Below are 25,691 nucleotides of genomic sequence, written 5' to 3'. Positions count from 1 at the left end.
TGGCGAGTACGTCAAGTTCGCCGCTTGGCCAAGCCCCCTAAACATGCTCAAAAACTCAAGTCTTCTGATAACTTTTGTTCCCCCATCCCTTAACAGCTAACTGACCAAAGATGAAGTCCGTAGCTCAAAATCCCTGGGGCGTGAAAATTTTCCTGCGAGGTGTGTAAATATGAAAAATGGCCAAAATTTGCCCTTTGACCCAAGATGGCCGCCTCCTTGTACGTTTTAGAGCATACCTCCAAGAGACTTTTGTTCTTGATTTGAGGCGATCTACATACGTACCGAGTTTCAGATCTCTACGACGTACGGTTCGAGCTATCTCACGTTAGGTGGCGCTGTAGAGCAGTTTGGCGACGCCCACTTTCGACTCCAATAAAATCATGCAGTTTCACGCGGGGGACAATTTTGGGCAAAGTTTCAGGAGTTTTCGAATACGTTCAGGCCTCCCCATTTACGATTCCGCGCGGAAAAGAAAAAGAATCATAAGAATAAAAAAAAAAAAAATAATAGTGAAATCCTTCAGTTACAATAGGCCTTCGCAGCGCTTAGCTGCTCGGGCCTAATAATAATAACAAGAACTGCAAGCAGTGATAACGGCCCTCGCAGCCAAGCGCAGCTCCGGCCTTGCGACCACCTGACCGCCTGCACCGCCGCCCCGACGTAGTCAGGGACGCCGTCCCGCGTCTCCCGCACCCGTCCACCGGGCGGAGCGTGCGACAAATTTCCCAAATCGCCTTGAAGCCACGACAGTACGACACCAGTGGCACGTGTTCAAAGTTGGAGCGATATCTCACCTTCCAGACAGGAGTTACCGTCACTTCCTGTTTTGTTGGGGCGGAGTTTAGTGACATCAGAAATGTAACACGCCAATGTGTCAAGTGCCGCTACGTAATGATGCACAAAAAATACGGTGCAAATCAGACGATGTCTCAAGGAGATATAGCTGTTTAAATGATCTAGGGGGCGCACTTGAGTCACACTCCAATATAATCCTATTGAGCTCTTTAGATGTTAACAAAGGTCATTCATATCTAGTTTGGTGCAAATCGGATGATGCGTGTGAGATTTAGAGCCGAACGTATGCAAACGGCGAGGGATTGGAATGTGCCATTAAGCCACGCCCACACTATTTTGTAGGTCCTGACAAGACGCACAGGTGTGCTGAGTTTCATGATTGTCGGTGAAAGCATGGCTTGGGGCTGATGTTTTTAGTTGTTCTAGGGGGCGCTGTGGAGGCATTAGGCCACGCCCATCACATATTGCACTGCACACCTGTTGGGGGGTGGATTAGGATCGATCCCAGTGAGTTTGGTGCATCTCGGCTCAAAACTGTAGAATTTAGAGCCAAACGTATGGTAACGGCGTGATGTCTGACTTCACCAAGCCGCCATAGCCACGCCTTCAACTGAAAACTGTTGGTGCTTTAAAGCAAGTGAGACCAACTTGTTATCTGTATTCTGACACAAGATCATGTTGATTAAGTGAAGGGGGCCAGAGATGGAGCTTTCCAAGTAAAAAAAGTGACTTCCTGTTCTGAGGGGGCGGGGCTTAGATGACGTCAGCATATGACCACATAGGATTGACATGCATCCAACATGGATGACTCATACCAAGTTTGGTGCAGAATAAACCTTTTACCTGAAAGTTATAGCGTTTCGTTTACCCTGGCGAGTACGCCAAGTTCGCCGCTTGGCCAAGCCCCCTAAACATGCTCAAAAACTCAAGTCTTCTGATAACTTTTGTTCCCCCATCCCTTAACTGCATACTGACCAAAAATTAAGTCTGTAGCTCAAAATCCCTGGGGCGTGAAAATTTTCCTGCGAGGTGTGTAAATATGAAAAATGGCCAAAATTTGCCCTTTGACCCAAAATGGCCGCCTCCTTGTACGTTTTAGAGCATACCTCCAAGAGACTTTTTTTCTTGATTTGAGAAGATCTACGTACATACCGAGTTTCAGATCTCTACGACGTACGGTTCGGGCTATCTCACGTTAGGTGGCGCTATAGAGCAGTTTGGCGACGCCCACTTTCGAGTACATTAAAAACATGTGATTTCACGCGGGGGACAATTTTGGGTAAAGTTTCAGGAGTTTTCGAATACGTTCAGGCATCCCCATTTGCGATTCCGCGCGGAAAAGAAACAGGAATAATAATAACAAGAACTGCAAGCAGTGATAACGGCCCTCGCAGCCAAGCGCAGCTCCGGCCTTGCGACCGCCTGACCGCCGGCACCGCCGCCCCGACGTGGTCACCGACGCCGTCACGCGTCTCCCGCGCCCGTCCACCGGGCGGAGCGTGCGACGAATCTCCCAAATCGCATTCAGTCCACGACAGTACGACACCAGTGACACGTGTTCAAAGTTGGAGCGATATGCCACCTACCAGACAGGAGTTACCGTCACTTCCTGTTTTGTGGGGGCGGGGTTTAGCGATGTCAGAAATATACAATGCCAACGTGTGAAGCGCTGCTCCGTAATGATGCACAAAAAATATGGTGCAGATCGGATGATGTCTCAAGGAGATATAGCTGTTTATATTATCTAGGGGGCGCACTGGAGTCACACTCCAATATAATCCTATTGGGCTCTTTAGATGTTAACAAAGGTCATTCATATCTAGTTTGGTGCAAATCGGATGATGCATGTGAGATTTAGAGCCGAACGTATGCAAACGGCGAGGGATTGGAATGTGCCATTAAGCCACGCCCACACTATTTTGTAGGTCCTGACAAGACGCACAGGTGTGCTGAGTTTCATGATTGTCGTTCAAAGCATGGCTTGGGGCTGATGTTTTTAGATCTTCTAGGGGGCGCTGTGGAGGCATTAGGCCACGCCCATCAAATATTGGACCGCACACCTGTTGGGGGGCGGATTAGGATCGATCCCAGTGAGTTTGGTGCATCTCGGCTAAAAACTGTAGAATTTAGAGCCAAACGTATGGTAACGGCGTGATGTCTGACTTCACCAAGCAGCCATGGCCACGCCTTCAACTGAAAACTTTTGGTGCTTTAAAGCAAGTTAGACCAACTTGTTATCTGTATTCTGACACAAGATCATGTTGATTAGGTGAAGGGGGCCAGAAATGGAGCTTTCCAAGTAAAAAAAGTGACTTCCTGTTCTGAGGGGGCGGGGCTTAGATGACGTCAGCATATGACCACGTAGGATTGACATGCATCCAACATGGATGACTCATACCAAGTTTGGTGCAGTTTAAAGTTTTTAGGTGAAAGTTATAGCGTTTCGTTTACACTGGCGAGTACGCCAAGTTCGCCGCTTGGCCAAGCCCCCTAAACATGCTCAAAAACTCAAGTCTTCTGATAACTTTTGTTCCCCCATCCCTTAACTGCATACTGACCAAAAATGACGTCCGTAGCTCAAAATCCCTGGGGCGTGAAAATTTTCCTGCGAGGTGTGTAAATATGAAAAATGGCCAAAATTTGCCCTTTGACCCAAAATGGCCGCCTCCTTGTACGTTTTAGAGCATACCTCCAAGAGACTTTTGTTCTAGATTTGAGGCGATCTACATACATACCGAGTTTCAGATCTCTACGACGTACGGTTCGGTCTATCTCACGTTAGGTGGCGCTGTAGAGCAGTTTGGCGACGCCCACTTTCGACTCCATTAAAAACATGCAGTTTCACGCGGGGGACAATTTTGGGCAAAGTTTCAGGAGTTTTCGAATACGTTAAGGCGTCCCCATTTGCGATTCCGCGCGGAAAAGAAAAAGAATCATAAGAATAAAAAAAATAATAATAGTGAAATCCTTCAGTTACAATAGGCCTTCGCAGCGCTTAGCTGCTCGGGCCTAACAAGAACTGCAAGCAGTGATAACGGCCCTCGCAGCCAAGCGCAGCTCCGGCCTTGCGACCGCCTGAGCGCCTGCACCGCCGACCCGACGTGGTCATCGACGCCGTCACGCGTCTCACGCGCCGGTCCACCGGACGGAGCGTGCGACGAATCTCCCAAATCGCCTTCAGTCCACGACAGTACGACACCAGTGGCACATGTTCAAAGTTGGAGCAATATCTCACCTTTCAGACAGGAGTTACTGTCACTTCCTGTTTTGTGGGGGCGGGGTTTAGTGACGTCAGAAATGTACCACGCTTACGTGTCAAGCGCCGCTCCGTAATGATGCACAAACAATATGGTGCAGATCGGATGATGTCTCAAGGAGATATAGCTGTTTAAATGATCTAGGGGGCGCAGTGGAGTCACACTCCAATATAATCCTATCGGGCTCTTTAGATGTTAACAAAGGTCATTCATATCTAGTTTGGTGCAAATCGGATGATGCATGTGAGATTTAGAGCCGAACGTATGCAAACGGCGAGGGATTGGAATGTGCCATTCTCGCCACGCCCACACTATTTTGTAGGTCCTGACAAGACGCACAGGTTTGCTGAGTTTCACGATTGTCGGTGAAAGCATGGCTTGGGGCTGATGTTTTTAGTTGTTCTAGGGGGCGCTGTGGAGGCATTAGGCCACGCCCATCAAATATTGGACTGCACACCTGTTGGGGGGCGAATTAGGATCGATCCCAGTGAGTTTGGTGCATCTCGGCTCAAAACTGTAGAATTTAGAGCCAAACGTATGGTAACGGCGTGATGTCTGACTTCACCAAGCAGCCATAGCCACGCCTTCGACTGAAAACTTTTGGTGCTTTAAAGCAAGTTAGACCAACTTGTTATCTGTATTCTGACACAAAATCATGTTGATTAGGTGAAGGGGGCCAGAGATGGAGCTTTCCAAGTAAAACAAGTGACTTCCTGTTCTGAGGGGGCGGGGCTTAGATGACGTCAGCATATGACCACATAGGATTGACATGCATCCAACATGGATGACTCATACCAAGTTTGGTGCAGATTGAACTTTTTAGGTGAAAGATATAGCGTTTCGTTTACACTGGCGAGTACTCCAAGTTCGCCGCTTGGCCAAGCCCCCTAAACATGCTCAAAAACTCAAGTCTTCTGATAACTTTTGTTCCCCCATCCCTTAACTGCATACTGACCAAAAATGAAGTCTGTAGCTCAAAATCCCTGGGGCGTGAAAATTTTCCTGCGAGGTGTGTAAATATGAAAAATGGCCAAAATTTGCCCTTTGACCCAAAATGGCCGCCTCGTTGTACGTTTTAGAGCATACCTCCAAGAGACTTTTTTTCTTGATTTGAGGCGATCTACGTACATACCGAGTTTCAGATCTCTACGACGTACGGTTCGGTCTATCTCACGTTAGGTGGCGCTGTAGAGCAGTTTGGCCACGCCCACTTTCGACTCCATTAAAAACATGTGATTTCACGCGGGGGACAATTTTGGGCAAAGTTTGGTGAGTTTTCGAATACGTTCAGGCATCCCCATTTGCGATTCCGCGTGGAGAAGAAAAAGAAGATGAACAAGAACTGCAAGCAGTGATAACGGCCCTCGCAGCCAAGCGCAGCTCCGGCCTTGCGACCGCCTGACCGCCGGCACCGCCGCCCCGACGTGGTCATCAACGCAGTCAAGCGTCTCCCGCGCCCGTCAACCGGGCGGTGCGTGCGACGAATCTCCCAAATCGCCTTCAGTCCACGACAGTACGACACCAGTGGCACGTGTTCAAAGTTGGAGCGATATCTCACCTTCCAGACAGGAGTTACTGTCACTTCCTGTTTTGTGGGGGCGGGGCTTAGTGAAGTCAGAAATGTACCACGCCAAAGTGTCAAGCGCCGCTCCGTAATGATGCACAAAAAATATGGTGCAGATCGGATGATGTGTCAAGGAGATATAGCTGTTTAAATGATCTAGGGGGCGCACTAGAGTCAAACTCAAATATAATCCTATTGGGCTCTTTAGAGGTTATCAAAGGTCATTCATATCTAGTTTGGTGTAAATCGGATGATGCATGTGAGATTTAGAGCCGACCGTATGCAAACGGCGAGGGATTGGAATGTGCCATTCTGCCACGCCCACACTATTTTGTAGGTCCTGACAAGACGCACAGGTGTGCTGAGTTTCATGATTGTCGGTGAAAGCATGGCTTGGGGCTGATGTTTTTAGTTTTTCTAGGGGGCGCTGTGGAGGCATTAGGCCACGCCCATCACATATTGCACTGCACACCTGTTAGGGGGTGGATTAGGATCGATCCCAGTGAGTTTGGTGCATCTGGGCTCAAAACTGTAGAATTTAGAGCCAAACGTATGGTAACGGCGTGATGTCTGACTTCACCAAGCCGCCATAGCCACGCCTTCAACTGAAAACTGTTGTTGCTTTAAAGCAAGTGAGACCAACTTGTTATCTGTATTCTGACACAAGATCATGTTGATTAGGTGAAGGGGGCCAGAGATGGAGCTTTCCAAGTAAGAAAAGTGACTTCCTGTTCTGAGGGGGCGGGGCTTAGATGACGTCAGCATATGACCACATAGGATTGACATGCATCCAACATGGATGACTCATACCAAGTTTGGTGCAGAATAAACTTTTTACCTGAAAGTTATAGCGTTTCGTTTACCCTGGCGAGTACGCCAAGTTTGCCGCTTGGCCAAGCCCCTTAAACATGCTCAAAAACTCAAGTCTTCTGATAACTTTTGTTCCCCCATCCCTTAACTGCATACTGACCAAAAATGAAGTCTGTAGCTCAAAATCCCTGGGGCGTGAAAATTTTCCTGCGAGGTGTGTAAATATGAAAAATGGCCAAAATTTGCCCTTTGACCCAAAATGGCCGCCTCCTTGTACGTTTTAGAGCATACCTCCAAGAGACTTTTTTTCTTGATTTGAGAAGATCTACGTACATACCGAGTTTCAGATCTCTACGACGTACGGTTCGGGCTATCTCACGTTAGGTGGCGCTATAGAGCAGTTTGGCGACGCCCACTTTCGAGTACATTAAAAACATGTGATTTCACGCGGGGGACAATTTTGGGTAAAGTTTCGGGAGTTTTCGAATACGTTCAGGCATCCCCATTTGCGATTCCGCGTGGAGAAGAAAAAGAAGATGAACAAGAACTGCAAGCAGTGATAACGGCCCTCGCAGCCAAGCGCAGCTCCGGCCTTGCGACCGCCTGACTGCCGGCACCGCCGCCCCGACGTGGTCATCGACGCCGTCCCGTGTCTCCCGCGCCCGTCCACCGGGCGGAGCGTGCGACGAATCTCTCAAATCGCCTTCAGTCCACGACAGTACGACACCAGTGGCACGTGTTCAAAGTTGGAGCGATATCTCACTTTCCAGACAGGAGTTACCGTCACTTCCTGTTTTGTTGGGGCGGGGTTTAGCGACGTCAGAAATATACCACGCCAACGTGTGAAGCACTGCTCCGTAATGATGCACAAAAAATATGGTGCAGATCGGATGATGTCTCAAGGAGATATAGCTGTTTATATTATCTAGGGGGCGCACTGGAGTCACACTCCAATATAATCCTATTGGGCTCTTTAGAGGTTAACAAAGGTCATTCATATCTAGTTTGGTGTAAATCGGATGATGCGTGTGAGATTTAGAGCCGAACGTAAGCAAACGGCGAGGGATTGGAATGTGCCATTCTGCCACGCCCACACTATTTTGTAGGTCCTGACAAGACGCACAGGTGTGCTGAGTTTCACGATTGTCGGTGAAAGCATGGCTTGGAGCTGATGTTTTTAGAGTTTCTAGGGGGCGCTGTAGAGGCATTAGGCCACGCCCATCAAATATTGGACTGCACACCTGTTGGGGGGCGGATTAGGATCGATCCCAGTGAGTTTGGTGCATCTCGACTCAAAACTGTAGAATTTAGAGCCAAACGTATGGTAACGGCGTGATGTCTGACTTCGCCAAGCAGCCATAGCCACGCCTTCAACTGAAAACTGTTGGTGCTTTAAAGCAAGTGAGACCAACTTGTTATCTGTATTCTGACACAAGATCATGTTGATTAGGTGAAGGGGGCCAGAAATGGAGCTTTCCAAGTAAAAAAAGTGACTTCCTGTTCTGAGGGGGTGGAGCTTAGATGACGTCAGCATATGACCACATAGGATTGACATGCATCCAACATGGATGACTCATACCAAGTTTGGTGCAGATTGAACTTTTTAGGTGAAAGATATAGCGTTTCGTTTACACTGGCGAGTACGCCAAGTTCGCCGCTTGGCCAAGCCCCCTAAACATGCTCAAAAACTCAAGTCTTCTGATAACTTTTGTGCCCCCATCCCTTAACTGCATACTGACCAAAAATGAAGTCCGTAGCTCAAAATCCCTGGGGCGTGAAAATTTTCCTGCGAGGTGTGTAAATATGAAAAATGGCCAAAATTTGCCCTTTGACCCAAAATGGCCGCCTCCTTGTACGTTTTAGAGCATACCTCCAAGAGACTTTTTTTCTTGATTTGAGAAGATCTACATACATACCGAGTTTCAGATCTCTAGGACGTACGGTTCGGTCTATCTCACGTTAGGTGGCGCTGTAGAGCAGTTTGGCCACGCCCACTTTCGACTCCATTAAAAACATGCAGTTTCACGCGGGGGACAATTTTGGGCAAAGTTTCGGGAGTTTTCGAATACGTTAAGGCATCCCCATTTGCGATTCCGTGCGGAAAAGAAAAAGAATCATAACAAGAACTGCAAGCAGTGATAACGGCCCTCGCAGCCAAGCGCAGCTCCGGCCTTGCGACCGCCTGACCGCCGGCACCGCCGCCCCGACGTGGTCATCAACGCCGTCCCGCGTCTCCCGCGCCCGTCCACCGGGCGGAGCGTGCGACGAATCTCTCAAATCGCTTTCAGTCCACGTCAGTACGACACCAGTGGCACGTGTTCAAAGTTGGACCGATATCTCACCTTCCTGACAGGAGTTACCGTCACTTCCTGTTTTGTGGGGGCGGGGTTTAGCGACGTCAGAAACATACCACGCCAACGTGTCAAGCGCTGCTCCGTAATGATGCACAAAAAATATGGTGCAAATCGGATGATGTCTCAAGGAGATATAGCAGTTTACATGATATAGGGGGCGCACTGGAGTCACACTCCAATATAATCCTATTGGGCTCTTTAGATGTGAACAAAGGTCATTCATATCTAGTTTGGTGCAAATCGGATGATGCATGTGAGATTTAGAGCCGAACGTATGCAAACGGCGAGGGATTGGAATGTGCCATTCTCGCCACGCCCACACTATTTTGTAGGTCCTGACAAGACGCACAGGTGTGCTGAGTTTCACGATTGTCGGTGAAAGCATGGCTTGGATCTGATGTTTTTAGATGTTCTAGGGGGCGCTGTGGAGGCATTAGGCCACGCCCATCAAATATTGGACCGCACACCTGTTGGGGGGCGGATTAGGATCGATCCCAGTGAGTTTGGTGCGTTTCGATTCAAAACTGTAGAATTTAGAGCCAAACGTATGGTAACGGCGTGATGTCTGACTTCACCAAGCCGCCATAGCCACGCCTTCAACTGAAAACTGTTGGTGCTTTAAAGCAAGTGAGACCAACTTGTTTTCTGTATTCTCACACAAGATCATGTTGATTAGGTGAAGGGGGTCAGAGATGGTGCTTTCCAATGAAAAAAAGTGACTTCCTGTTCTGAGGGGGCGGGGCTTAGATGACGTCAGCATATGACCACATAGGATCGTCGGCCATCCAACATGGATGACACATACCAAGTTTGGTGCAGAATAAACTTTTCATTTGAAAGTTATAGCGTTTCGTTTACACTGGCGAGTACGTCAAGTTCGCCGCTTGGCCAAGCCCCCTAAACATGCTCAAAAACTCAAGTCTTCTGATAACTTTTGTGCCCCCATCCCTTAACTGCATACTGACCAAAAATGAAGTCTGTAGCTCAAAATCCCTGGGGCGTGAAAATTTTCCTGCGAGGTGTGTAAATCTGAAAAATGGCCAAAATTTGCCCTTTGACCCAAGATGGCCGCCTCCTTGTACGTTTTAGAGCATACCTCCAAGAGACTTTTATTCTTGATTTGAGGCGATCTACATACGTACCGAGTTTCAGATCTCTACGACGTACGGTTCGGGCTATCTCACGTTAGGTGGCGCTATAGAGCAGTTTGTCGACGCCCACTTTCGAGTACATTAAAAACATGCAGTTTCACGCGGGGGACAATTTTGGGCAAAGTTTCAGGAGTTTTCGAATACGTTCAGGCCTCCCCATTTACGATTCCGCGCGGAAAAGAAAAAGAATCATAAGAATAAAAAAAAAAAAAATAATAGTGAAATCCTACAGATACAATAGGCCTTCGCAGCGCTTAGCTGCTCGGGCCTAATAATAGTGAAATCTTGCAGATACAATAGGCCTTCGCAGCGCTTAGCTGCTCGGGCCTAACAAGAACTGCAAGCAGTGATAACGGCCCTCGCAGCCAAGCGCAGCTCCGGCCTTGCGACCGCCTGACCGCCGGCACCGCCGCCCCGACGTGGTCATCGACGCCGTCACGCGTCTCACGCGCCGGTCCACCGGGCGGAGCGTGCGACGAATCTCTCAATTCGCCTTCAGTCCACGTCAGTACGACACCAGTGGCACGTGTTCAAAGTTGGAGCGATATCTCACCTTCCAGACAGGAGTTACCGTCACTTCCTGTATTGTGGGGGCGGGGTTTAGCGACGTCAGAAATACACCACGCCAACGTGTCAAGCGCTGCTCCGTAATGATGCACAAAAAATATGGTGCAGATCGGATGATGTCTCAAGGAGATATAGCTGTTTATATTATCTAGGGGGCGCACTGGAGTCACACTCCAATATAATCCTATTGGGCTCTTTAGAGGTTAACAAAGGTCATTCATATCTAGTTTGGTGCAAATCGGATGATGCGTGTGAGATTTAGAGCCGAACGTATGCAAACGGCGAGGGATTGGAATGTGCCATTCTTGCCACGCCCACACTATTTTGTAGGTCCTGACAAGACGCACAGATGTGCTGAGTTTCATGATTGTCGGTGAAAGCATGGCTTGGGGCTGATGTTTTTAGTTGTTCTAGGGGGCGCTGTGGAGAAATTAGGCCACGCCCATCAAATATTGGACTGCACACCTGTTGGGGGGTGGATTAGGATCGATCCCAGTGAGTTTGGTGCATCTCGGCTAAAAACTGTAGAATTTAGAGCCAAACGTATGGTAACGGCGTGATGTCTGACTTCACCAAGCCGCCATAGCCACGCCTTCAACTGAAAACTTTTGGTGCTTTAAAGCAAGTTAGACCAACTTGTTATCTGTATTCTGACACAAGATCATGTTGATTAGGTGAAGGGGGCCAGAAATGGAGCTTTCCAAGTAAAAAAAGTGACTTCCGTTTCTGAGGGGGCGGGGCTTAGATGACGTCAGCATATGACCACATAGGATTGACATGCATCCAACATGGATGACTCATACCAAGTTTGGTGCAGTTTAAACTTTTTAGGTGAAAGATATAGCGTTTCGTTTACACTGGCGAGTACGCCAAGTTCGCCGCTTGGCCAAGCCCCCTAAACATGCTCAAAAACTCAAGTCTTCTGATAACTTTTGTGCCCCCATCCCTTAACTGCATACTGACCAAAAATGAAGTCCGTAGCTCAAAATCCCTGGGGCGTGAAAATTTTCCTGCGAGGTGTGTAAATATGAAAAATGGCCAAAATTTGCCCTTTGACCCAAAATGGCTGCCTCCTTGTACGTTTTAGAGCATACCTCCAAGAGACTTTTGTTCTTGATTTGAGGGGATCTACATACATACCGATTTTCAGATCTCTACGACGTACGGTTCGGTCTATCTCACGTTAGGTGGCGCTGTAGAGCAGTTTGGCGACGCCCACTTTCGACTCCATTAAAATCATGCAGTTTCACGCGGGGGACAATTTTGGGTAAAGTTTCAGGAGTTTTCGAATACGTTCAGGCATCCCCATTCGCGATTCCGCGTGGAGAAGAAAAAGAATCATAAGAAAAATAATAATAGTGAAATCCTTCAGTTTCAATAGGCCTTCGCAGCGCTTAGCTGCTCGGGCCTAATAATAACAAGAACTGCAAGCAGTGATAACGGCCCTCGCAGCCAAGCGCAGCTCCGGCCTTGCGACCGCCTGACCGCCGGCACCGCCGCCCCGACGTGGTCACCGACGCCGTCACGCGTCTCCCGCGCCCGTCCACCGGGCGGAGCGTGCGACGAATCTCCCAAATCGCATTCAGTCCACGACAGTACGACACCAGTGACACGTGTTCAAAGTTGGAGCGATATGCCACCTACCAGACAGGAGTTACCGTCACTTCCTGTTTTGTGGGGGCGGGGTTTAGCGATGTCAGAAATATACAATGCCAACGTGTGAAGCGCTGCTCCGTAATGATGCACAAAAAATATGGTGCAGATCGGATGATGTCTCAAGGAGATATAGCTGTTTATATTATCTAGGGGGCGCACTGGAGTCACACTCCAATATAATCCTATTGGGCTCTTTAGATGTTAACAAAGGTCATTCATATCTAGTTTGGTGCAAATCGGATGATGCATGTGAGATTTAGAGCCGAACGTATGCAAACGGCGAGGGATTGGAATGTGCCATTAAGCCACGCCCACACTATTTTGTAGGTCCTGACAAGACGCACAGGTGTGCTGAGTTTCATGATTGTCGTTCAAAGCATGGCTTGGGGCTGATGTTTTTAGATCTTCTAGGGGGCGCTGTGGAGGCATTAGGCCACGCCCATCAAATATTGGACCGCACACCTGTTGGGGGGCGGATTAGGATCGATCCCAGTGAGTTTGGTGCATCTCGGCTAAAAACTGTAGAATTTAGAGCCAAACGTATGGTAACGGCGTGATGTCTGACTTCACCAAGCAGCCATGGCCACGCCTTCAACTGAAAACTTTTGGTGCTTTAAAGCAAGTTAGACCAACTTGTTATCTGTATTCTGACACAAGATCATGTTGATTAGGTGAAGGGGGCCAGAAATGGAGCTTTCCAAGTAAAAAAAGTGACTTCCTGTTCTGAGGGGGCGGGGCTTAGATGACGTCAGCATATGACCACGTAGGATTGACATGCATCCAACATGGATGACTCATACCAAGTTTGGTGCAGTTTAAAGTTTTTAGGTGAAAGTTATAGCGTTTCGTTTACACTGGCGAGTACGCCAAGTTCGCCGCTTGGCCAAGCCCCCTAAACATGCTCAAAAACTCAAGTCTTCTGATAACTTTTGTTCCCCCATCCCTTAACTGCATACTGACCAAAAATGACGTCCGTAGCTCAAAATCCCTGGGGCGTGAAAATTTTCCTGCGAGGTGTGTAAATATGAAAAATGGCCAAAATTTGCCCTTTGACCCAAAATGGCCGCCTCCTTGTACGTTTTAGAGCATACCTCCAAGAGACTTTTGTTCTAGATTTGAGGCGATCTACATACATACCGAGTTTCAGATCTCTACGACGTACGGTTCGGTCTATCTCACGTTAGGTGGCGCTGTAGAGCAGTTTGGCGACGCCCACTTTCGACTCCATTAAAAACATGCAGTTTCACGCGGGGGACAATTTTGGGCAAAGTTTCAGGAGTTTTCGAATACGTTAAGGCGTCCCCATTTGCGATTCCGCGCGGAAAAGAAAAAGAATCATAAGAATAAAAAAAATAATAATAGTGAAATCCTTCAGTTACAATAGGCCTTCGCAGCGCTTAGCTGCTCGGGCCTAACAAGAACTGCAAGCAGTGATAACGGCCCTCGCAGCCAAGCGCAGCTCCGGCCTTGCGACCGCCTGAGCGCCTGCACCGCCGACCCGACGTGGTCATCGACGCCGTCACGCGTCTCACGCGCCGGTCCACCGGACGGAGCGTGCGACGAATCTCCCAAATCGCCTTCAGTCCACGACAGTACGACACCAGTGGCACATGTTCAAAGTTGGAGCAATATCTCACCTTTCAGACAGGAGTTACTGTCACTTCCTGTTTTGTGGGGGCGGGGTTTAGTGACGTCAGAAATGTACCACGCTTACGTGTCAAGCGCCGCTCCGTAATGATGCACAAACAATATGGTGCAGATCGGATGATGTCTCAAGGAGATATAGCTGTTTAAATGATCTAGGGGGCGCAGTGGAGTCACACTCCAATATAATCCTATCGGGCTCTTTAGATGTTAACAAAGGTCATTCATATCTAGTTTGGTGCAAATCGGATGATGCATGTGAGATTTAGAGCCGAACGTATGCAAACGGCGAGGGATTGGAATGTGCCATTCTCGCCACGCCCACACTATTTTGTAGGTCCTGACAAGACGCACAGGTTTGCTGAGTTTCACGATTGTCGGTGAAAGCATGGCTTGGGGCTGATGTTTTTAGTTGTTCTAGGGGGCGCTGTGGAGGCATTAGGCCACGCCCATCAAATATTGGACTGCACACCTGTTGGGGGGCGAATTAGGATCGATCCCAGTGAGTTTGGTGCATCTCGGCTCAAAACTGTAGAATTTAGAGCCAAACGTATGGTAACGGCGTGATGTCTGACTTCACCAAGCAGCCATAGCCACGCCTTCGACTGAAAACTTTTGGTGCTTTAAAGCAAGTTAGACCAACTTGTTATCTGTATTCTGACACAAAATCATGTTGATTAGGTGAAGGGGGCCAGAGATGGAGCTTTCCAAGTAAAACAAGTGACTTCCTGTTCTGAGGGGGCGGGGCTTAGATGACGTCAGCATATGACCACATAGGATTGACATGCATCCAACATGGATGACTCATACCAAGTTTGGTGCAGATTGAACTTTTTAGGTGAAAGATATAGCGTTTCGTTTACACTGGCGAGTACTCCAAGTTCGCCGCTTGGCCAAGCCCCCTAAACATGCTCAAAAACTCAAGTCTTCTGATAACTTTTGTTCCCCCATCCCTTAACTGCATACTGACCAAAAATGAAGTCTGTAGCTCAAAATCCCTGGGGCGTGAAAATTTTCCTGCGAGGTGTGTAAATATGAAAAATGGCCAAAATTTGCCCTTTGACCCAAAATGGCCGCCTCGTTGTACGTTTTAGAGCATACCTCCAAGAGACTTTTTTTCTTGATTTGAGGCGATCTACGTACATACCGAGTTTCAGATCTCTACGACGTACGGTTCGGTCTATCTCACGTTAGGTGGCGCTGTAGAGCAGTTTGGCCACGCCCACTTTCGACTCCATTAAAAACATGTGATTTCACGCGGGGGACAATTTTGGGCAAAGTTTGGTGAGTTTTCGAATACGTTCAGGCATCCCCATTTGCGATTCCGCGTGGAGAAGAAAAAGAAGATGAACAAGAACTGCAAGCAGTGATAACGGCCCTCGCAGCCAAGCGCAGCTCCGGCCTTGCGACCGCCTGACCGCCGGCACCGCCGCCCCGACGTGGTCATCAACGCAGTCAAGCGTCTCCCGCGCCCGTCAACCGGGCGGTGCGTGCGACGAATCTCCCAAATCGCCTTCAGTCCACGACAGTACGACACCAGTGGCACGTGTTCAAAGTTGGAGCGATATCTCACCTTCCAGACAGGAGTTACTGTCACTTCCTGTTTTGTGGGGGCGGGGCTTAGTGAAGTCAGAAATGTACCACGCCAAAGTGTCAAGCGCCGCTCCGTAATGATGCACAAAAAATATGGTGCAGATCGGATGATGTGTCAAGGAGATATAGCTGTTTAAATGATCTAGGGGGCGCACTAGAGTCAAACTCAAATATAATCCTATTGGGCTCTTTAGAGGTTATCAAAGGTCATTCATATCTAGTTTGGTGTAAATCGGATGATGCATGTGAGATTTAGAGCCGACCGTATGCAAACGGCGAGGGATTGGAATGTGCCATTCTGCCACGCCCACACTATTTTGTAGGTCCTGACAAGACGCACAGGTGTGCTGAGTTTCATGATTGTCGGTGAAAGCATGGCTTGGGGCTGATGTTTTTAGTTTTTCTAGGGGGCGCTGTGGAGGCATTAGGCCACGCCCATCAAATATTGGACTGCACACCTGTTGGGGGGCGGATTAGGATCGATCCCAGTGAGTTTGGTGCATCTGGGCTCAAAACTGTAGAATTTAGAGCCAAACGTATGGTAACGGCGTGATGTCTGACTTCACCAAGCCGCCATAGCCACGCCTTCAACTGAAAACTGTTGGTGCTTTAAAGCAAGTGAGACCAACTTGTTATCTGTATTCTGACACAAGATCATGTTGATTAGGTGAAGGGGGCCAGAAATGGAGCTTTCCAAGTAAAAAAAGTGACTTCCTGTTCTGAGGGGGCGGGGCTTAGATGACGTCAGCATATGACCACATAGGATTGACATGCATCCAACATGGATGACTCATACCAAGTTTGGTGCAGATTAAACTTTTTAGGTGAAAGTTATAGCGTTTCGTTTACACTGGCGAGTACGCCAAGTTCGCCGCTTGGCCAAGCCCCCTAAACATGCTCAAAAACTCAAGTCTTCTGATAACTTTTGTGCCCCCATCCCTTAACTGCATACTGACCAAAAATGAAGTCCGTAGCTCAAAATCCCTGGGGCGTGAAAATTTTCCTGCGAGGTGTGTAAATATGAAAAATGGCCAAAATTTGCCCTTTGACCCAAAATGGCCGCCTCCTTGTACGTTTTAGAGCATACCTCCAAGAGACTTTTGTTCTTGATTTGAGGCGATCTACATACATACCGAGTTTCAGATCTCTACGACGTACGGTTCGGTCTATCTCACGTTAGGTGGCGCTATAGAGCAGTTTGGCGACGCCCACTTTCGACTCCATTAAAAACCTTTGATTTCACGCGGGGGACAATTTTGGGTAAAGTTTCAGGAGTTTTCGAATACGTTAAGGCATCCCCATTTGCGATTCCGTGCGGAAAAGAAAAAGAATCATAACTAGGGGGCGCAGTGGAGTCACACTCCAATATAATGCTATTGGGCTCTTTAGAGGTTAACAAAGGTCATTCATATCTAGTTTGGTGCAAATTGGATGATGCATGTGAGATTTAGAGCCGAACGTATGCAAACGGCGAGGGATTGGAATGTGCCATTCTCGCCACGCCCACACTATTTTGTAGGTCTTGACAAAACGCACAGGTTTGCTGAGTTTCATGATTGTCGGTGAAAGCATGGCTTGGGGCTGATGTTTTTAGTTGTTCTAGGGGGCGCTGTGGAGGCATTAGGCCACGCCCATCAAATATTGGACTGCACACCTGTTGGGGGGTGGATTAGGATCGATCCCAGTGAGTTTTGTACATCTCGGCTAAAAACTGTAGAATTTAGAGCCAAACGTATGGTAACGGCGTGATGTCTGACTTCACCAAGCCGCCATAGCCACGCCTTCAACTGAAAACTTTTGGTGCTTTAAAGCAAGTGAGACCAACTTGTTATCTGTGTTCTCACACAAGATCATGTTGATTAGGTGAAGGGGGCCAGAGATGGAGCTTTCCAAGTAAAAAAAGTGACTTCCTGTTCTGAGGGGGCGGGGCTTAGATGACGTCAGCATATGACCACATAGGATTGACATGCATGCAACATGGATGACTCATACCAAGTTTGGTGCAGATTAAACTTTTTACGTGAAAGTTATAGCGTTTCGTTTACACTGGCGAGTACACCAAGTTCGCCGCTTGGCCAAGCCCCCTAAACATGCTCAAAAACTCAAGTCTTCTGATAACTTTTGTGCCCCCATCCCTTAACTGCATACCGACCAAAGATGAAGTCCGTAGCTCAAAATCTCTGGGGCGTGAAAATTTTCCTGCGAGGTGTGTAAATATGAAAAATGGCCAAAATTTGCCCTTTGACCCAAAATGGCCGCCTCCTTGTACGTTTTAGAGCATACCTCCAAGAGACTTTTGTTCTTGATTTGATAAGATCTACGTACATACCGAGTTTCAGATCTCTACGACGTACGGTTCGGGCTATCTCACGTTAGGTGGCGCTATAGAGCAGTTTGGCGACGCCCACTTTCGAGTACATTAAAAACATGTGATTTCACGCGGGGGACAATTTTGGGTAAAGTTTCAGGAGTTTTCGAATACGTTCAGGCATCCCCATTCGCGATTTCGCGCGGAAAAGAAAAAGAATAAGAATAAACAAGAACTGCAAGCAGTGATAACGGCCCTCGCAGCCAAGCGCAGCTCCGGCCTTGCGACCGCCTGACTGCCGGCACCGCCGCCCTGACGTGGTCATCGACGCCGTCGCGCGTCTCCCGCGCCCGTCCACCGGGCAGAGCGTGCGACGAATCTCTCAAATCGCCTTCTGTCCACGTCAGTACGACACCAGTGGCACGTGTTCAAAGTTGGAACGATATCTCACCTTCCAGACAGGAGTTACCGTCACTTCCTGTTTTGTGGGGGCGGGGTTTAGCGACGTCAGAAATATACCACGCCAACGTGTCAAGCGCTCCTTTGTAATGATGCACAAAAAATATGGTGCAGATCGGATGATGTCTCAAGGAGATATAGCTGTTCATATTATCTAGGGGGCGCACTGGAGTCAAACTTCAATATAATCCTATTGGGCTCTTTAGATGTGAACAAAGGTCATTCATATCTAGTTTGGTGCAAATCGGATGATGCATGTGAGATTTAGAGCCGAACGTATGCAAACGGCGAGGGATTGGAATGTGCCATTCTCGCCACGCCCACACTATTTTGTAGGTCCTGACAAGACGCACAGGTGTGCTGAGTTTCACGATTGTCGGTGAAAGCATGGCTTGGATCTGATGTTTTTAGATGTTCTAGGGGGCGCTGTGGAGGCATTAGGCCACGCCCATCAAATATTGGACCGCACACCTGTTGGGGGGCGGATTAGGATCGATCCCAGTGAGTTTGGTGCGTTTCGATTCAAAACTGTAGAATTTAGAGCCAAACGTATGGTAACGGCGTGATGTCTGACTTCACCAAGCCGCCATAGCCACGCCTTCAACTGAAAACTGTTGGTGCTTTAAAGCAAGTGAGACCAACTTGTTTTCTGTATTCTCACACAAGATCATGTTGATTAGGTGAAGGGGGTCAGAGATGGTGCTTTCCAATGAAAAAAAGTGACTTCCTGTTCTGAGGGGGCGGGGCTTAGATGACGTCAGCATATGACCACGTAGGATCGTCGGCCATCCAACATGGATGACACATACCAAGTTTGGTGCAGAATAAACTTTTTAGGTGAAAGATATAGCGTTTCGTTTACACTGGCGAGTACGTCAAGTTCGCCGCTTGGCCAAGCCCCCTAAACATGCTCAAAAACTCAAGTCTTCTGATAACTTTTGTGCCCCCATCCCTTAACTGCATACTGACCAAAAATGAAGTCCATAGCTCAAAATCCCTGGGGCGTGAAAATTTTCCTGCGAGGTGTGTAAATATGAAAAATGGCCAAAATTTGCCCTTTGACCCAAGATGGCCGCCTCCCTGTACGTTTTAGAGCATACCTCCAAGAGACTTTTGTTCTTGATTTGAGGCGATCTACATACATACCGAGTTTCAGATCTCTACGACGTACGGTTCGGGCTATCTCACGTTAGGTGGCGCTATAGAGCAGTTTGGCGACGCCCACTTTCGATTCCATTAAAAACATGTGATTTCACGCGGGGGACAATTTTGGGCAAAGTTTCAGGAGTTTTCGAATACGTTCAGGCCTCCCCATTTACGATTCCGCGCGGAAAAGAAAAAGAATCATAAGAATAAAAAAAAAAAAAATAATAGTGAAATCCTACAGATACAATAGGCCTTCGCAGCGCTTAGCTGCTCGGGCCTAAAAAAATAGTGAAATCCTACAGATACAATAGGCCTTCGCAGCGCTTAGCTGCTCGGGCCTAATAATAATAAGAAGAAGAATAGTGAAATCCTACAGATACAATAGGCCTTCGCAGCGCTTAGCTGCTCGGGCCTAACAAGAACTGCAAGCAGTGATAACGGCCCTCGCAGCCAAGCGCAGCTCCGGCCTGGCGACCGCCTGACCGCCGGCACCGCCGCCCTGACGTGGTCATCGACGCCGGCACGCGTCTCCCTCACCCGTGCACCGGGCGGAGCGTGCGACAAATCTCGTATTTGAATAAAATCATGTTTTATCAGATTTTATAAGTTTGCAATTCATGATTGAACACTTGGACACCTGGTAAAACTGAAGTCATTTATAAACAACTGTCTGTTATATAAATAATTAAAGGTGATAGAGAATGGTTGAATGGGGCATTAATCCTTGTTCTGTGATGTGATATGTAGGCCCAAAAAATTGGTTGGGTATGTAATGGCTCAGAACCCCCCTAAAAATTTCTCTGAAACAGCTGTTACTATGCTGGGTTTAGAATGCGTTTTTTTCGTCGTTTCAGAGCTTATCTGGCAACTTCATTATGAAATATAAGTTGCAGTTGCTTGTTTCATAAGAATCAGAATTCGTTTTATTGCCATTGTTAGTGAACAGTGTTCACTAGTTGCGAAGGTCTAACTAGGGATTTGCTGCGGCGTAAGGTTCAAACATGTAACATAGGATAAAAAATAAAGAATAGAAAATGTATGAATATAAAATGTACAAGGTGTGTACAACAATACACAGTATCCAATATACAGAGCAACAACAGTGCAGCTTCATTAGTGCAATTTTAATGATGGTAAGGTGACTGGGGCAGGTTATGAGGTGATTATGAAGTGTTCATAAGTCCAACTGCAAGGGGGAAAAACTGTTTTTGTGACGGGAGGTTATGGTTCGAATGGACCGAAGCCTCCTGCCCGAGGGGAGTGGTGCAAATAGTCCATGTGCAGCGTGAGAAGGGTCAGCTGTGATCCGATCTGCTCGCTCCATAGTCTTGGAGAGGTGCAGGTCATGGATAGATGGGAGGCTGCAGCCCATCACCTTCTCAGCTTTGCGCACAGCTTGCTGCAGTCTGGGTCTGTCCCTGTCGGAACTGACCATGAGCTGCTCGGAACGGAGCTTTGTGAAACTGTAGTCAGTGAAATGCGCAGCGCAGCGCAAAGGAAAAGTCGGCGGTTGGGGAAGCTTTTAAAAATAAATAAAAGCCATTGATTGCAAACATTGCTTTCCGGGGGAAGAATAGTCCGCTTTTACAGCCTCGAAAGGTACACAAGTTCCTGTTTCTCGCCAAAGGGGCGTGTGTGAAACGGAGTGGCTGTGGACTTGGGTGCGGGGGGGGGCGATTGCTGAAAAAGTTACGTCACTTTTTCACAAAAATGGATAGGGGGATATATATTAAAAAGGGGAGTACTTGAAACAGAGGTTCTGACACTTGCTGGCACTTCATGAGTACTCCCCACAGCGGGGAGACTCAGGACTAACACCAAAAACGGGGAAAAGACGATTTGGATTCTCTATCCCCTCTAAGTAATGTCACAAGCTGGATTCGAACCGGCGTCATAAAATGAGATGGGGTTCAGAAACATGTGAAATATCCACTAGGCTACAGATCATTATTGGAAATCAAGAGTGTCAAAGAGTTTATATTCATAGTTAAGACTCGCGATGCAGCACTGTGACGTCATGTGAAACCCTCCTATAGCCTGTGTTCTTTATCACGTGATTCTTTTGGGGCTGGCCGGCCTGGTTTAAACAGGTCGATTTCGTCAGTCGCTCTCAGTTCATGAATGTTCTCCGGACGTTTAATGAGCTTAAAGTTTTCAAACAGTTGAAAAACTGCTGAACGCTTTTTCTTCCCTTTTTTTGCAAATCTTCGATTGTTGGACTTTATCTTTCCGAGGTAAGTTTTGTTAAGTTATTTTGTTTTAATCAGTTAAGTTTGACCGTGATTCTGTTTTGATAATTAATACTTTGAAGTTTATTGAAAATTACTGTTTGAAAATATCAATCTTTTTGTAAAGAGAAAATACGAAAGAATGAATTAATGTAATATTAACTGTGTAAGGTAAGGGCGTTAATAGTGTGTTTTTTGGGACGCTCTCGGTGGCTTGCTGTCGGTGGCTTGCGTGCCTCGTGCTGCGTTTAATAGCATGGCTGCTAACAAAAGGCTGCAATGTAAACGAACGGGGAGACTGGCGTTCTTACGCTAGCATCCTGCCAATATGGTGGATAGGGACGGGCCGCTGTACTACGACGATTGTCAATAGTCTGTTCACTTTTCTTCGGTTGAAATTAAAAAGGATTTTGTTTTATTGATAATTGTGTAGCAAATGTAGACGGTATTTAAATTACATGCGTTTTTAAGGAGAACTCCGGTATTTTCAACATTAAGCCTCATTGCTGAGAGAGGGAAGACATGTTTGTAGTTCTCTCGCACTGGAAATGCAATACACCTAGCCGCATTTCTGGTGCGAGAGAACTACAAACATGGCCTAAATCAAAAAAGCGCTGAGGGGGGTTTTAAAACATTGCAGACGACTCAGAAAAGAGGCTTAATGTTGAAAATACCAGAGTTTTCTTTTAATAAGCCGCAAAGGTGTGTTTTTTTTTTGTTTGTTTTTTTTGTGCTGCTGTTTTAAAAATAAGTGACTGATTTTGATAAGCTATTTAAAGTAAAGGCTGCCGTCGGCAACCTTTATTTAGTCATATTAGCTTGAACTGTTTTGGGATTCTGGAAGTAGAATATTAAATGGGCTGTTTAGGAAAATTCCCGAATTCTGTAGCTTTCTCTAAAGCCTGTAATCATGCTTGCAAAAATCGAGCGCTCCCGGCTGTTTTTAACCAGTCACGTTAGGTTTATTATTTCTCTATCTGAGCAGAACAGTCACCAACCACGTGTTCCAAGCTGAGCGTGAGTCTGCCCCTTGCTTGTGTGCGCGCACACTGGTGTGAACTCACGTGCACAACCTCGTCCACAGAGGGGGAGTGACCTGAAAGTCGGAAAATTCGAAATTAAACAACTTTCAGGTCCTTCCCCCTCTGTGGACGAGTTTGTGCACGTGAGTTCACACCAGTTAGCGCGCACACACCAGGGGGCTTGCAAGGGCTTGCATTGTTTTGTTTCATGTTTGGAATGATCAATAGAGAGCAGAGGAGCTTGGTTTTATCTGTTATACTATTAAATATATATATATTAAAACTTTTATACTTGTTAAAAGTATCATGATATCATAAGTTGGAGAGTGCAGTCCTAGTTAAATTTTTTTTTCATGTTTATCCATGAGGATTGAATGTTCCTTTTCAATGGTTTTATGTATTTACTGGCTTTCACTGTGCAGAAAACTTTCAAATCATTTGCACTCAACTTAACATGACTGCTTACTTTCATAATTAGGATAAATCGTAGTATTTGCTCTTGTAAATATATGTATTTTTAACAGATTTTAGTAGTTGTCTTTTTGTATATTGTCTTCTCATCATTGAGACTGTGCTGTAATCCCTTATGTTTTTGTCATATTTCTCTAATGTCAATTTGCAGATGCCACGAACTAGTCGTAGATCTCAAGCTGCTCGTCGCCGTGCTGAGGCTTCGCCTGTTCAGCGCATTGGCGTACCAACGCCATCCAGTGACTTTGTTGGCCGTGAGTATCATTTATATATTATTAAAGAATGGAGAGTATTTGTATATTCTGTGTGCTAATATATATTGTTTTCAGTGATTAATATATATCTTTTCCTTTATAGGCCGCGGAACTGGGCGGCGACACAAAGCGAACGAATGGCCAATCAGCGAGCATACTGGGCGTCGTCACAAGCTGGTCATTCCGGATGGGAGCCTTGATAAGAAAGTATGAAAATTTTCATGCTATTCAAATATACAATGTAGAAATGGATTGCTTATTGTCAGTTTGCTATAATTTGTCTTTTTTTTTTTTCCTCCCATAGCTGGTTCTTGTTATCGGGGCGTCCCATTTGCGGTCCTTGGCAGATGGCATTGTTAAAATGCAAGGAGGTTTCGTATCTTTTGCCTTTATGTCGACTCCAGGGGCTGACGCAGATCAGCTGCGCAAGGAGGTTGAGAAGGTCGTACTTCCTCGTCGTCCTGACGCTATTTGCGTTTTTGCTCCATCCAACAACCTCACGTCCAGCATCAACCACCAAGAGGCAGGACGGGCCTTTAAGTTGTACCTTGAGGCAGTTCGTGAGCACTGCACTAAGGTGTGTTATTTTATTTTCAAGTCAAGTTTATTTATATAGCGCATTTCAGACACAAGTGCAATTCAATGTGCTTCACATTAAAAAAGGAATAAGAAGAATAAACGTAACAAAAGAGAAATAAAAAAAACTTAAAACACCAAGCATCAGTAGTTGATGTATTTGTAAATAAAGTAATTTGATAATGCAATTCTTCCTCTAGGTGTTCTGTATCGGTATGATTCCACGCTTGACGGAATCCATGGAGAAACAGGAGCTATTCCAGCAGGAGTATCATCGTGTTTCGGCAAATCTAAGTATGGAGTAAAATAATTCTGAGTTCATTTCCAGTATTTTGATGGCAGTTGTCTTTGGTGAAAAGGATGTTTGTATAATTATACATATTTTTCTTTTCAGAGATGCCGTTTTATTCCATTGCCGAGGACTTCCCCCTAAGTCGCGTCGATCTGTGGAGTTATGATGGAGTAAGTACAATCTTATTCTGAAGTTAGAAAGTGGTGAGAATTTATATTCAATACTTATTTTACTTGTCTGTTTTGCTGATTTATATACCTTTTATTTTGGTTTAGATTCACCTTGACGACAACAAGGGGATGCGCATCCTCAGTGATCGCATTTGGGTGTTTGCGCATCAGTTCCTGGAGCTGTCTGCACCCAAGCCACTGGCCACGAGTCAGGCAGCTGCCCCGTATAAGCCGAGGTATGTGCCACGTCTGGTTGTGAAGGGAGTGGAACGAGTCCCACGTCCACCGCCTCCAGAGTGGACAACCGTGAGATACGGCAGGAAGGTAAGGAAGCTTGTTGTTCCCAATGTACTTTTATGCAAGGATGGGATTTAAGTTGGTGTGTAATGTTCTGAAATGGCTTTTGTGTGTTCTTTTTATAGAGGAGCCATTCGGGGGAATCTGACTCTGATTCACCCAAGGAAAGGGTGGTTCCTGATAAGGTGAGTGTTTCACAACCACTTGTTGTAAAGCATTTTTAATGTGATTAGTATATTCATTATTTCAATTTTTGTGTAACAGATTGCTACTCCAGTTTTGAAGGAGTGTTACATCCCCCTGAATCCTGTTCGTTTTTCACCTGAGTTGTTGGTTGCCATGGAAAAAGTTTCTCCAATGGCAGTGGCAGATGTTCACACAGGCAACGAGGTAAGTTGCAGCAAAGTGTATTTAAAAACAGTCTCAGTATTGTCATTTAGAAAAGACACAGATCTGACATGTTGTTTGTGTTATAGATGAAGCCTGTGGAACGTCTCAAGAAACCAGCTGTCTTAAGGACCAGGCGTGTGAGACAGCAGGTTTGTAAAACCTTAAGCGAGTTAACTTTTCAGAACTTCAATGCGGATAATTGTTCATAATTAATTTATTTGTCTTTGTCTTTCAGGTTTCAGCCACACCGAGCGTAACTCCTGCCGCTGTTGGTGTGGGGCTTGTGTCCGTGAAGAAGAATGTAAGTGTGGTCCATATTTAGCTTTTTATTATGTTAAATATGTAAGTAATATGAAACCATAAAGTGTATTATTGAAAACACTTGGTCTAAATTATTTGGAATCTTGGTTTAAATTCAGATGAGTTAATGTAATGATTTTGTTTTATAGGTTGAGGCAACATCCAAACAGGTGGATGTCTGCGATGTGGTGCCTTCTCCCCATCCTCGGGAGGTGTCTGACTGTCCTGGTTTGGTGTCTGTCTGTCCGTCCGAGCTCGTTTCTGACCGGGAGGTTTGTATAACAACATTTTTGGTAGTAAATTTAAAGAAATGAATACAAATGAAAGAAATTATGTTTTCTAATGTCGTTGTAGATGCTTGAGGTGTCGGTGGATTTCGAGTGCAGC

At 46.6% G+C, this 25,691-nt stretch overlaps 2 protein-coding genes across 2 annotated transcripts in view; one reads left to right on the top strand and one right to left on the bottom strand.

Annotated features, from left to right (window-relative positions):
- nudcd1 (NudC domain containing 1) overlaps positions 1–25,691 on the bottom strand; it is a 462,800-nt gene that overhangs the window by 334,944 nt on the left and 102,165 nt on the right. The window lies entirely within an intron of this gene.
- Positions 23,128–25,326, top strand: LOC142368187 (uncharacterized). Its single transcript, XM_075450325.1, has 10 exons — positions 23,128–23,279; positions 23,383–23,486; positions 23,584–23,856; positions 24,056–24,149; positions 24,250–24,317; positions 24,423–24,641; positions 24,740–24,799; positions 24,879–25,004; positions 25,091–25,153; positions 25,240–25,326. Exons 1-10 carry the CDS (start codon positions 23,141–23,143, stop codon positions 25,324–25,326), a joined length of 1,233 nt encoding a protein of 410 aa, XP_075306440.1. The 5' UTR covers positions 23,128–23,140.

Source organism: Odontesthes bonariensis, chromosome 18 (assembly GCF_027942865.1).
Source record: "Odontesthes bonariensis isolate fOdoBon6 chromosome 18, fOdoBon6.hap1, whole genome shotgun sequence".
In the NCBI taxonomy this organism is placed as follows: Eukaryota; Metazoa; Chordata; class Actinopteri; order Atheriniformes; family Atherinopsidae; genus Odontesthes; species Odontesthes bonariensis.
This window is presented reverse-complemented; position numbering and strand designations above follow the sequence as displayed.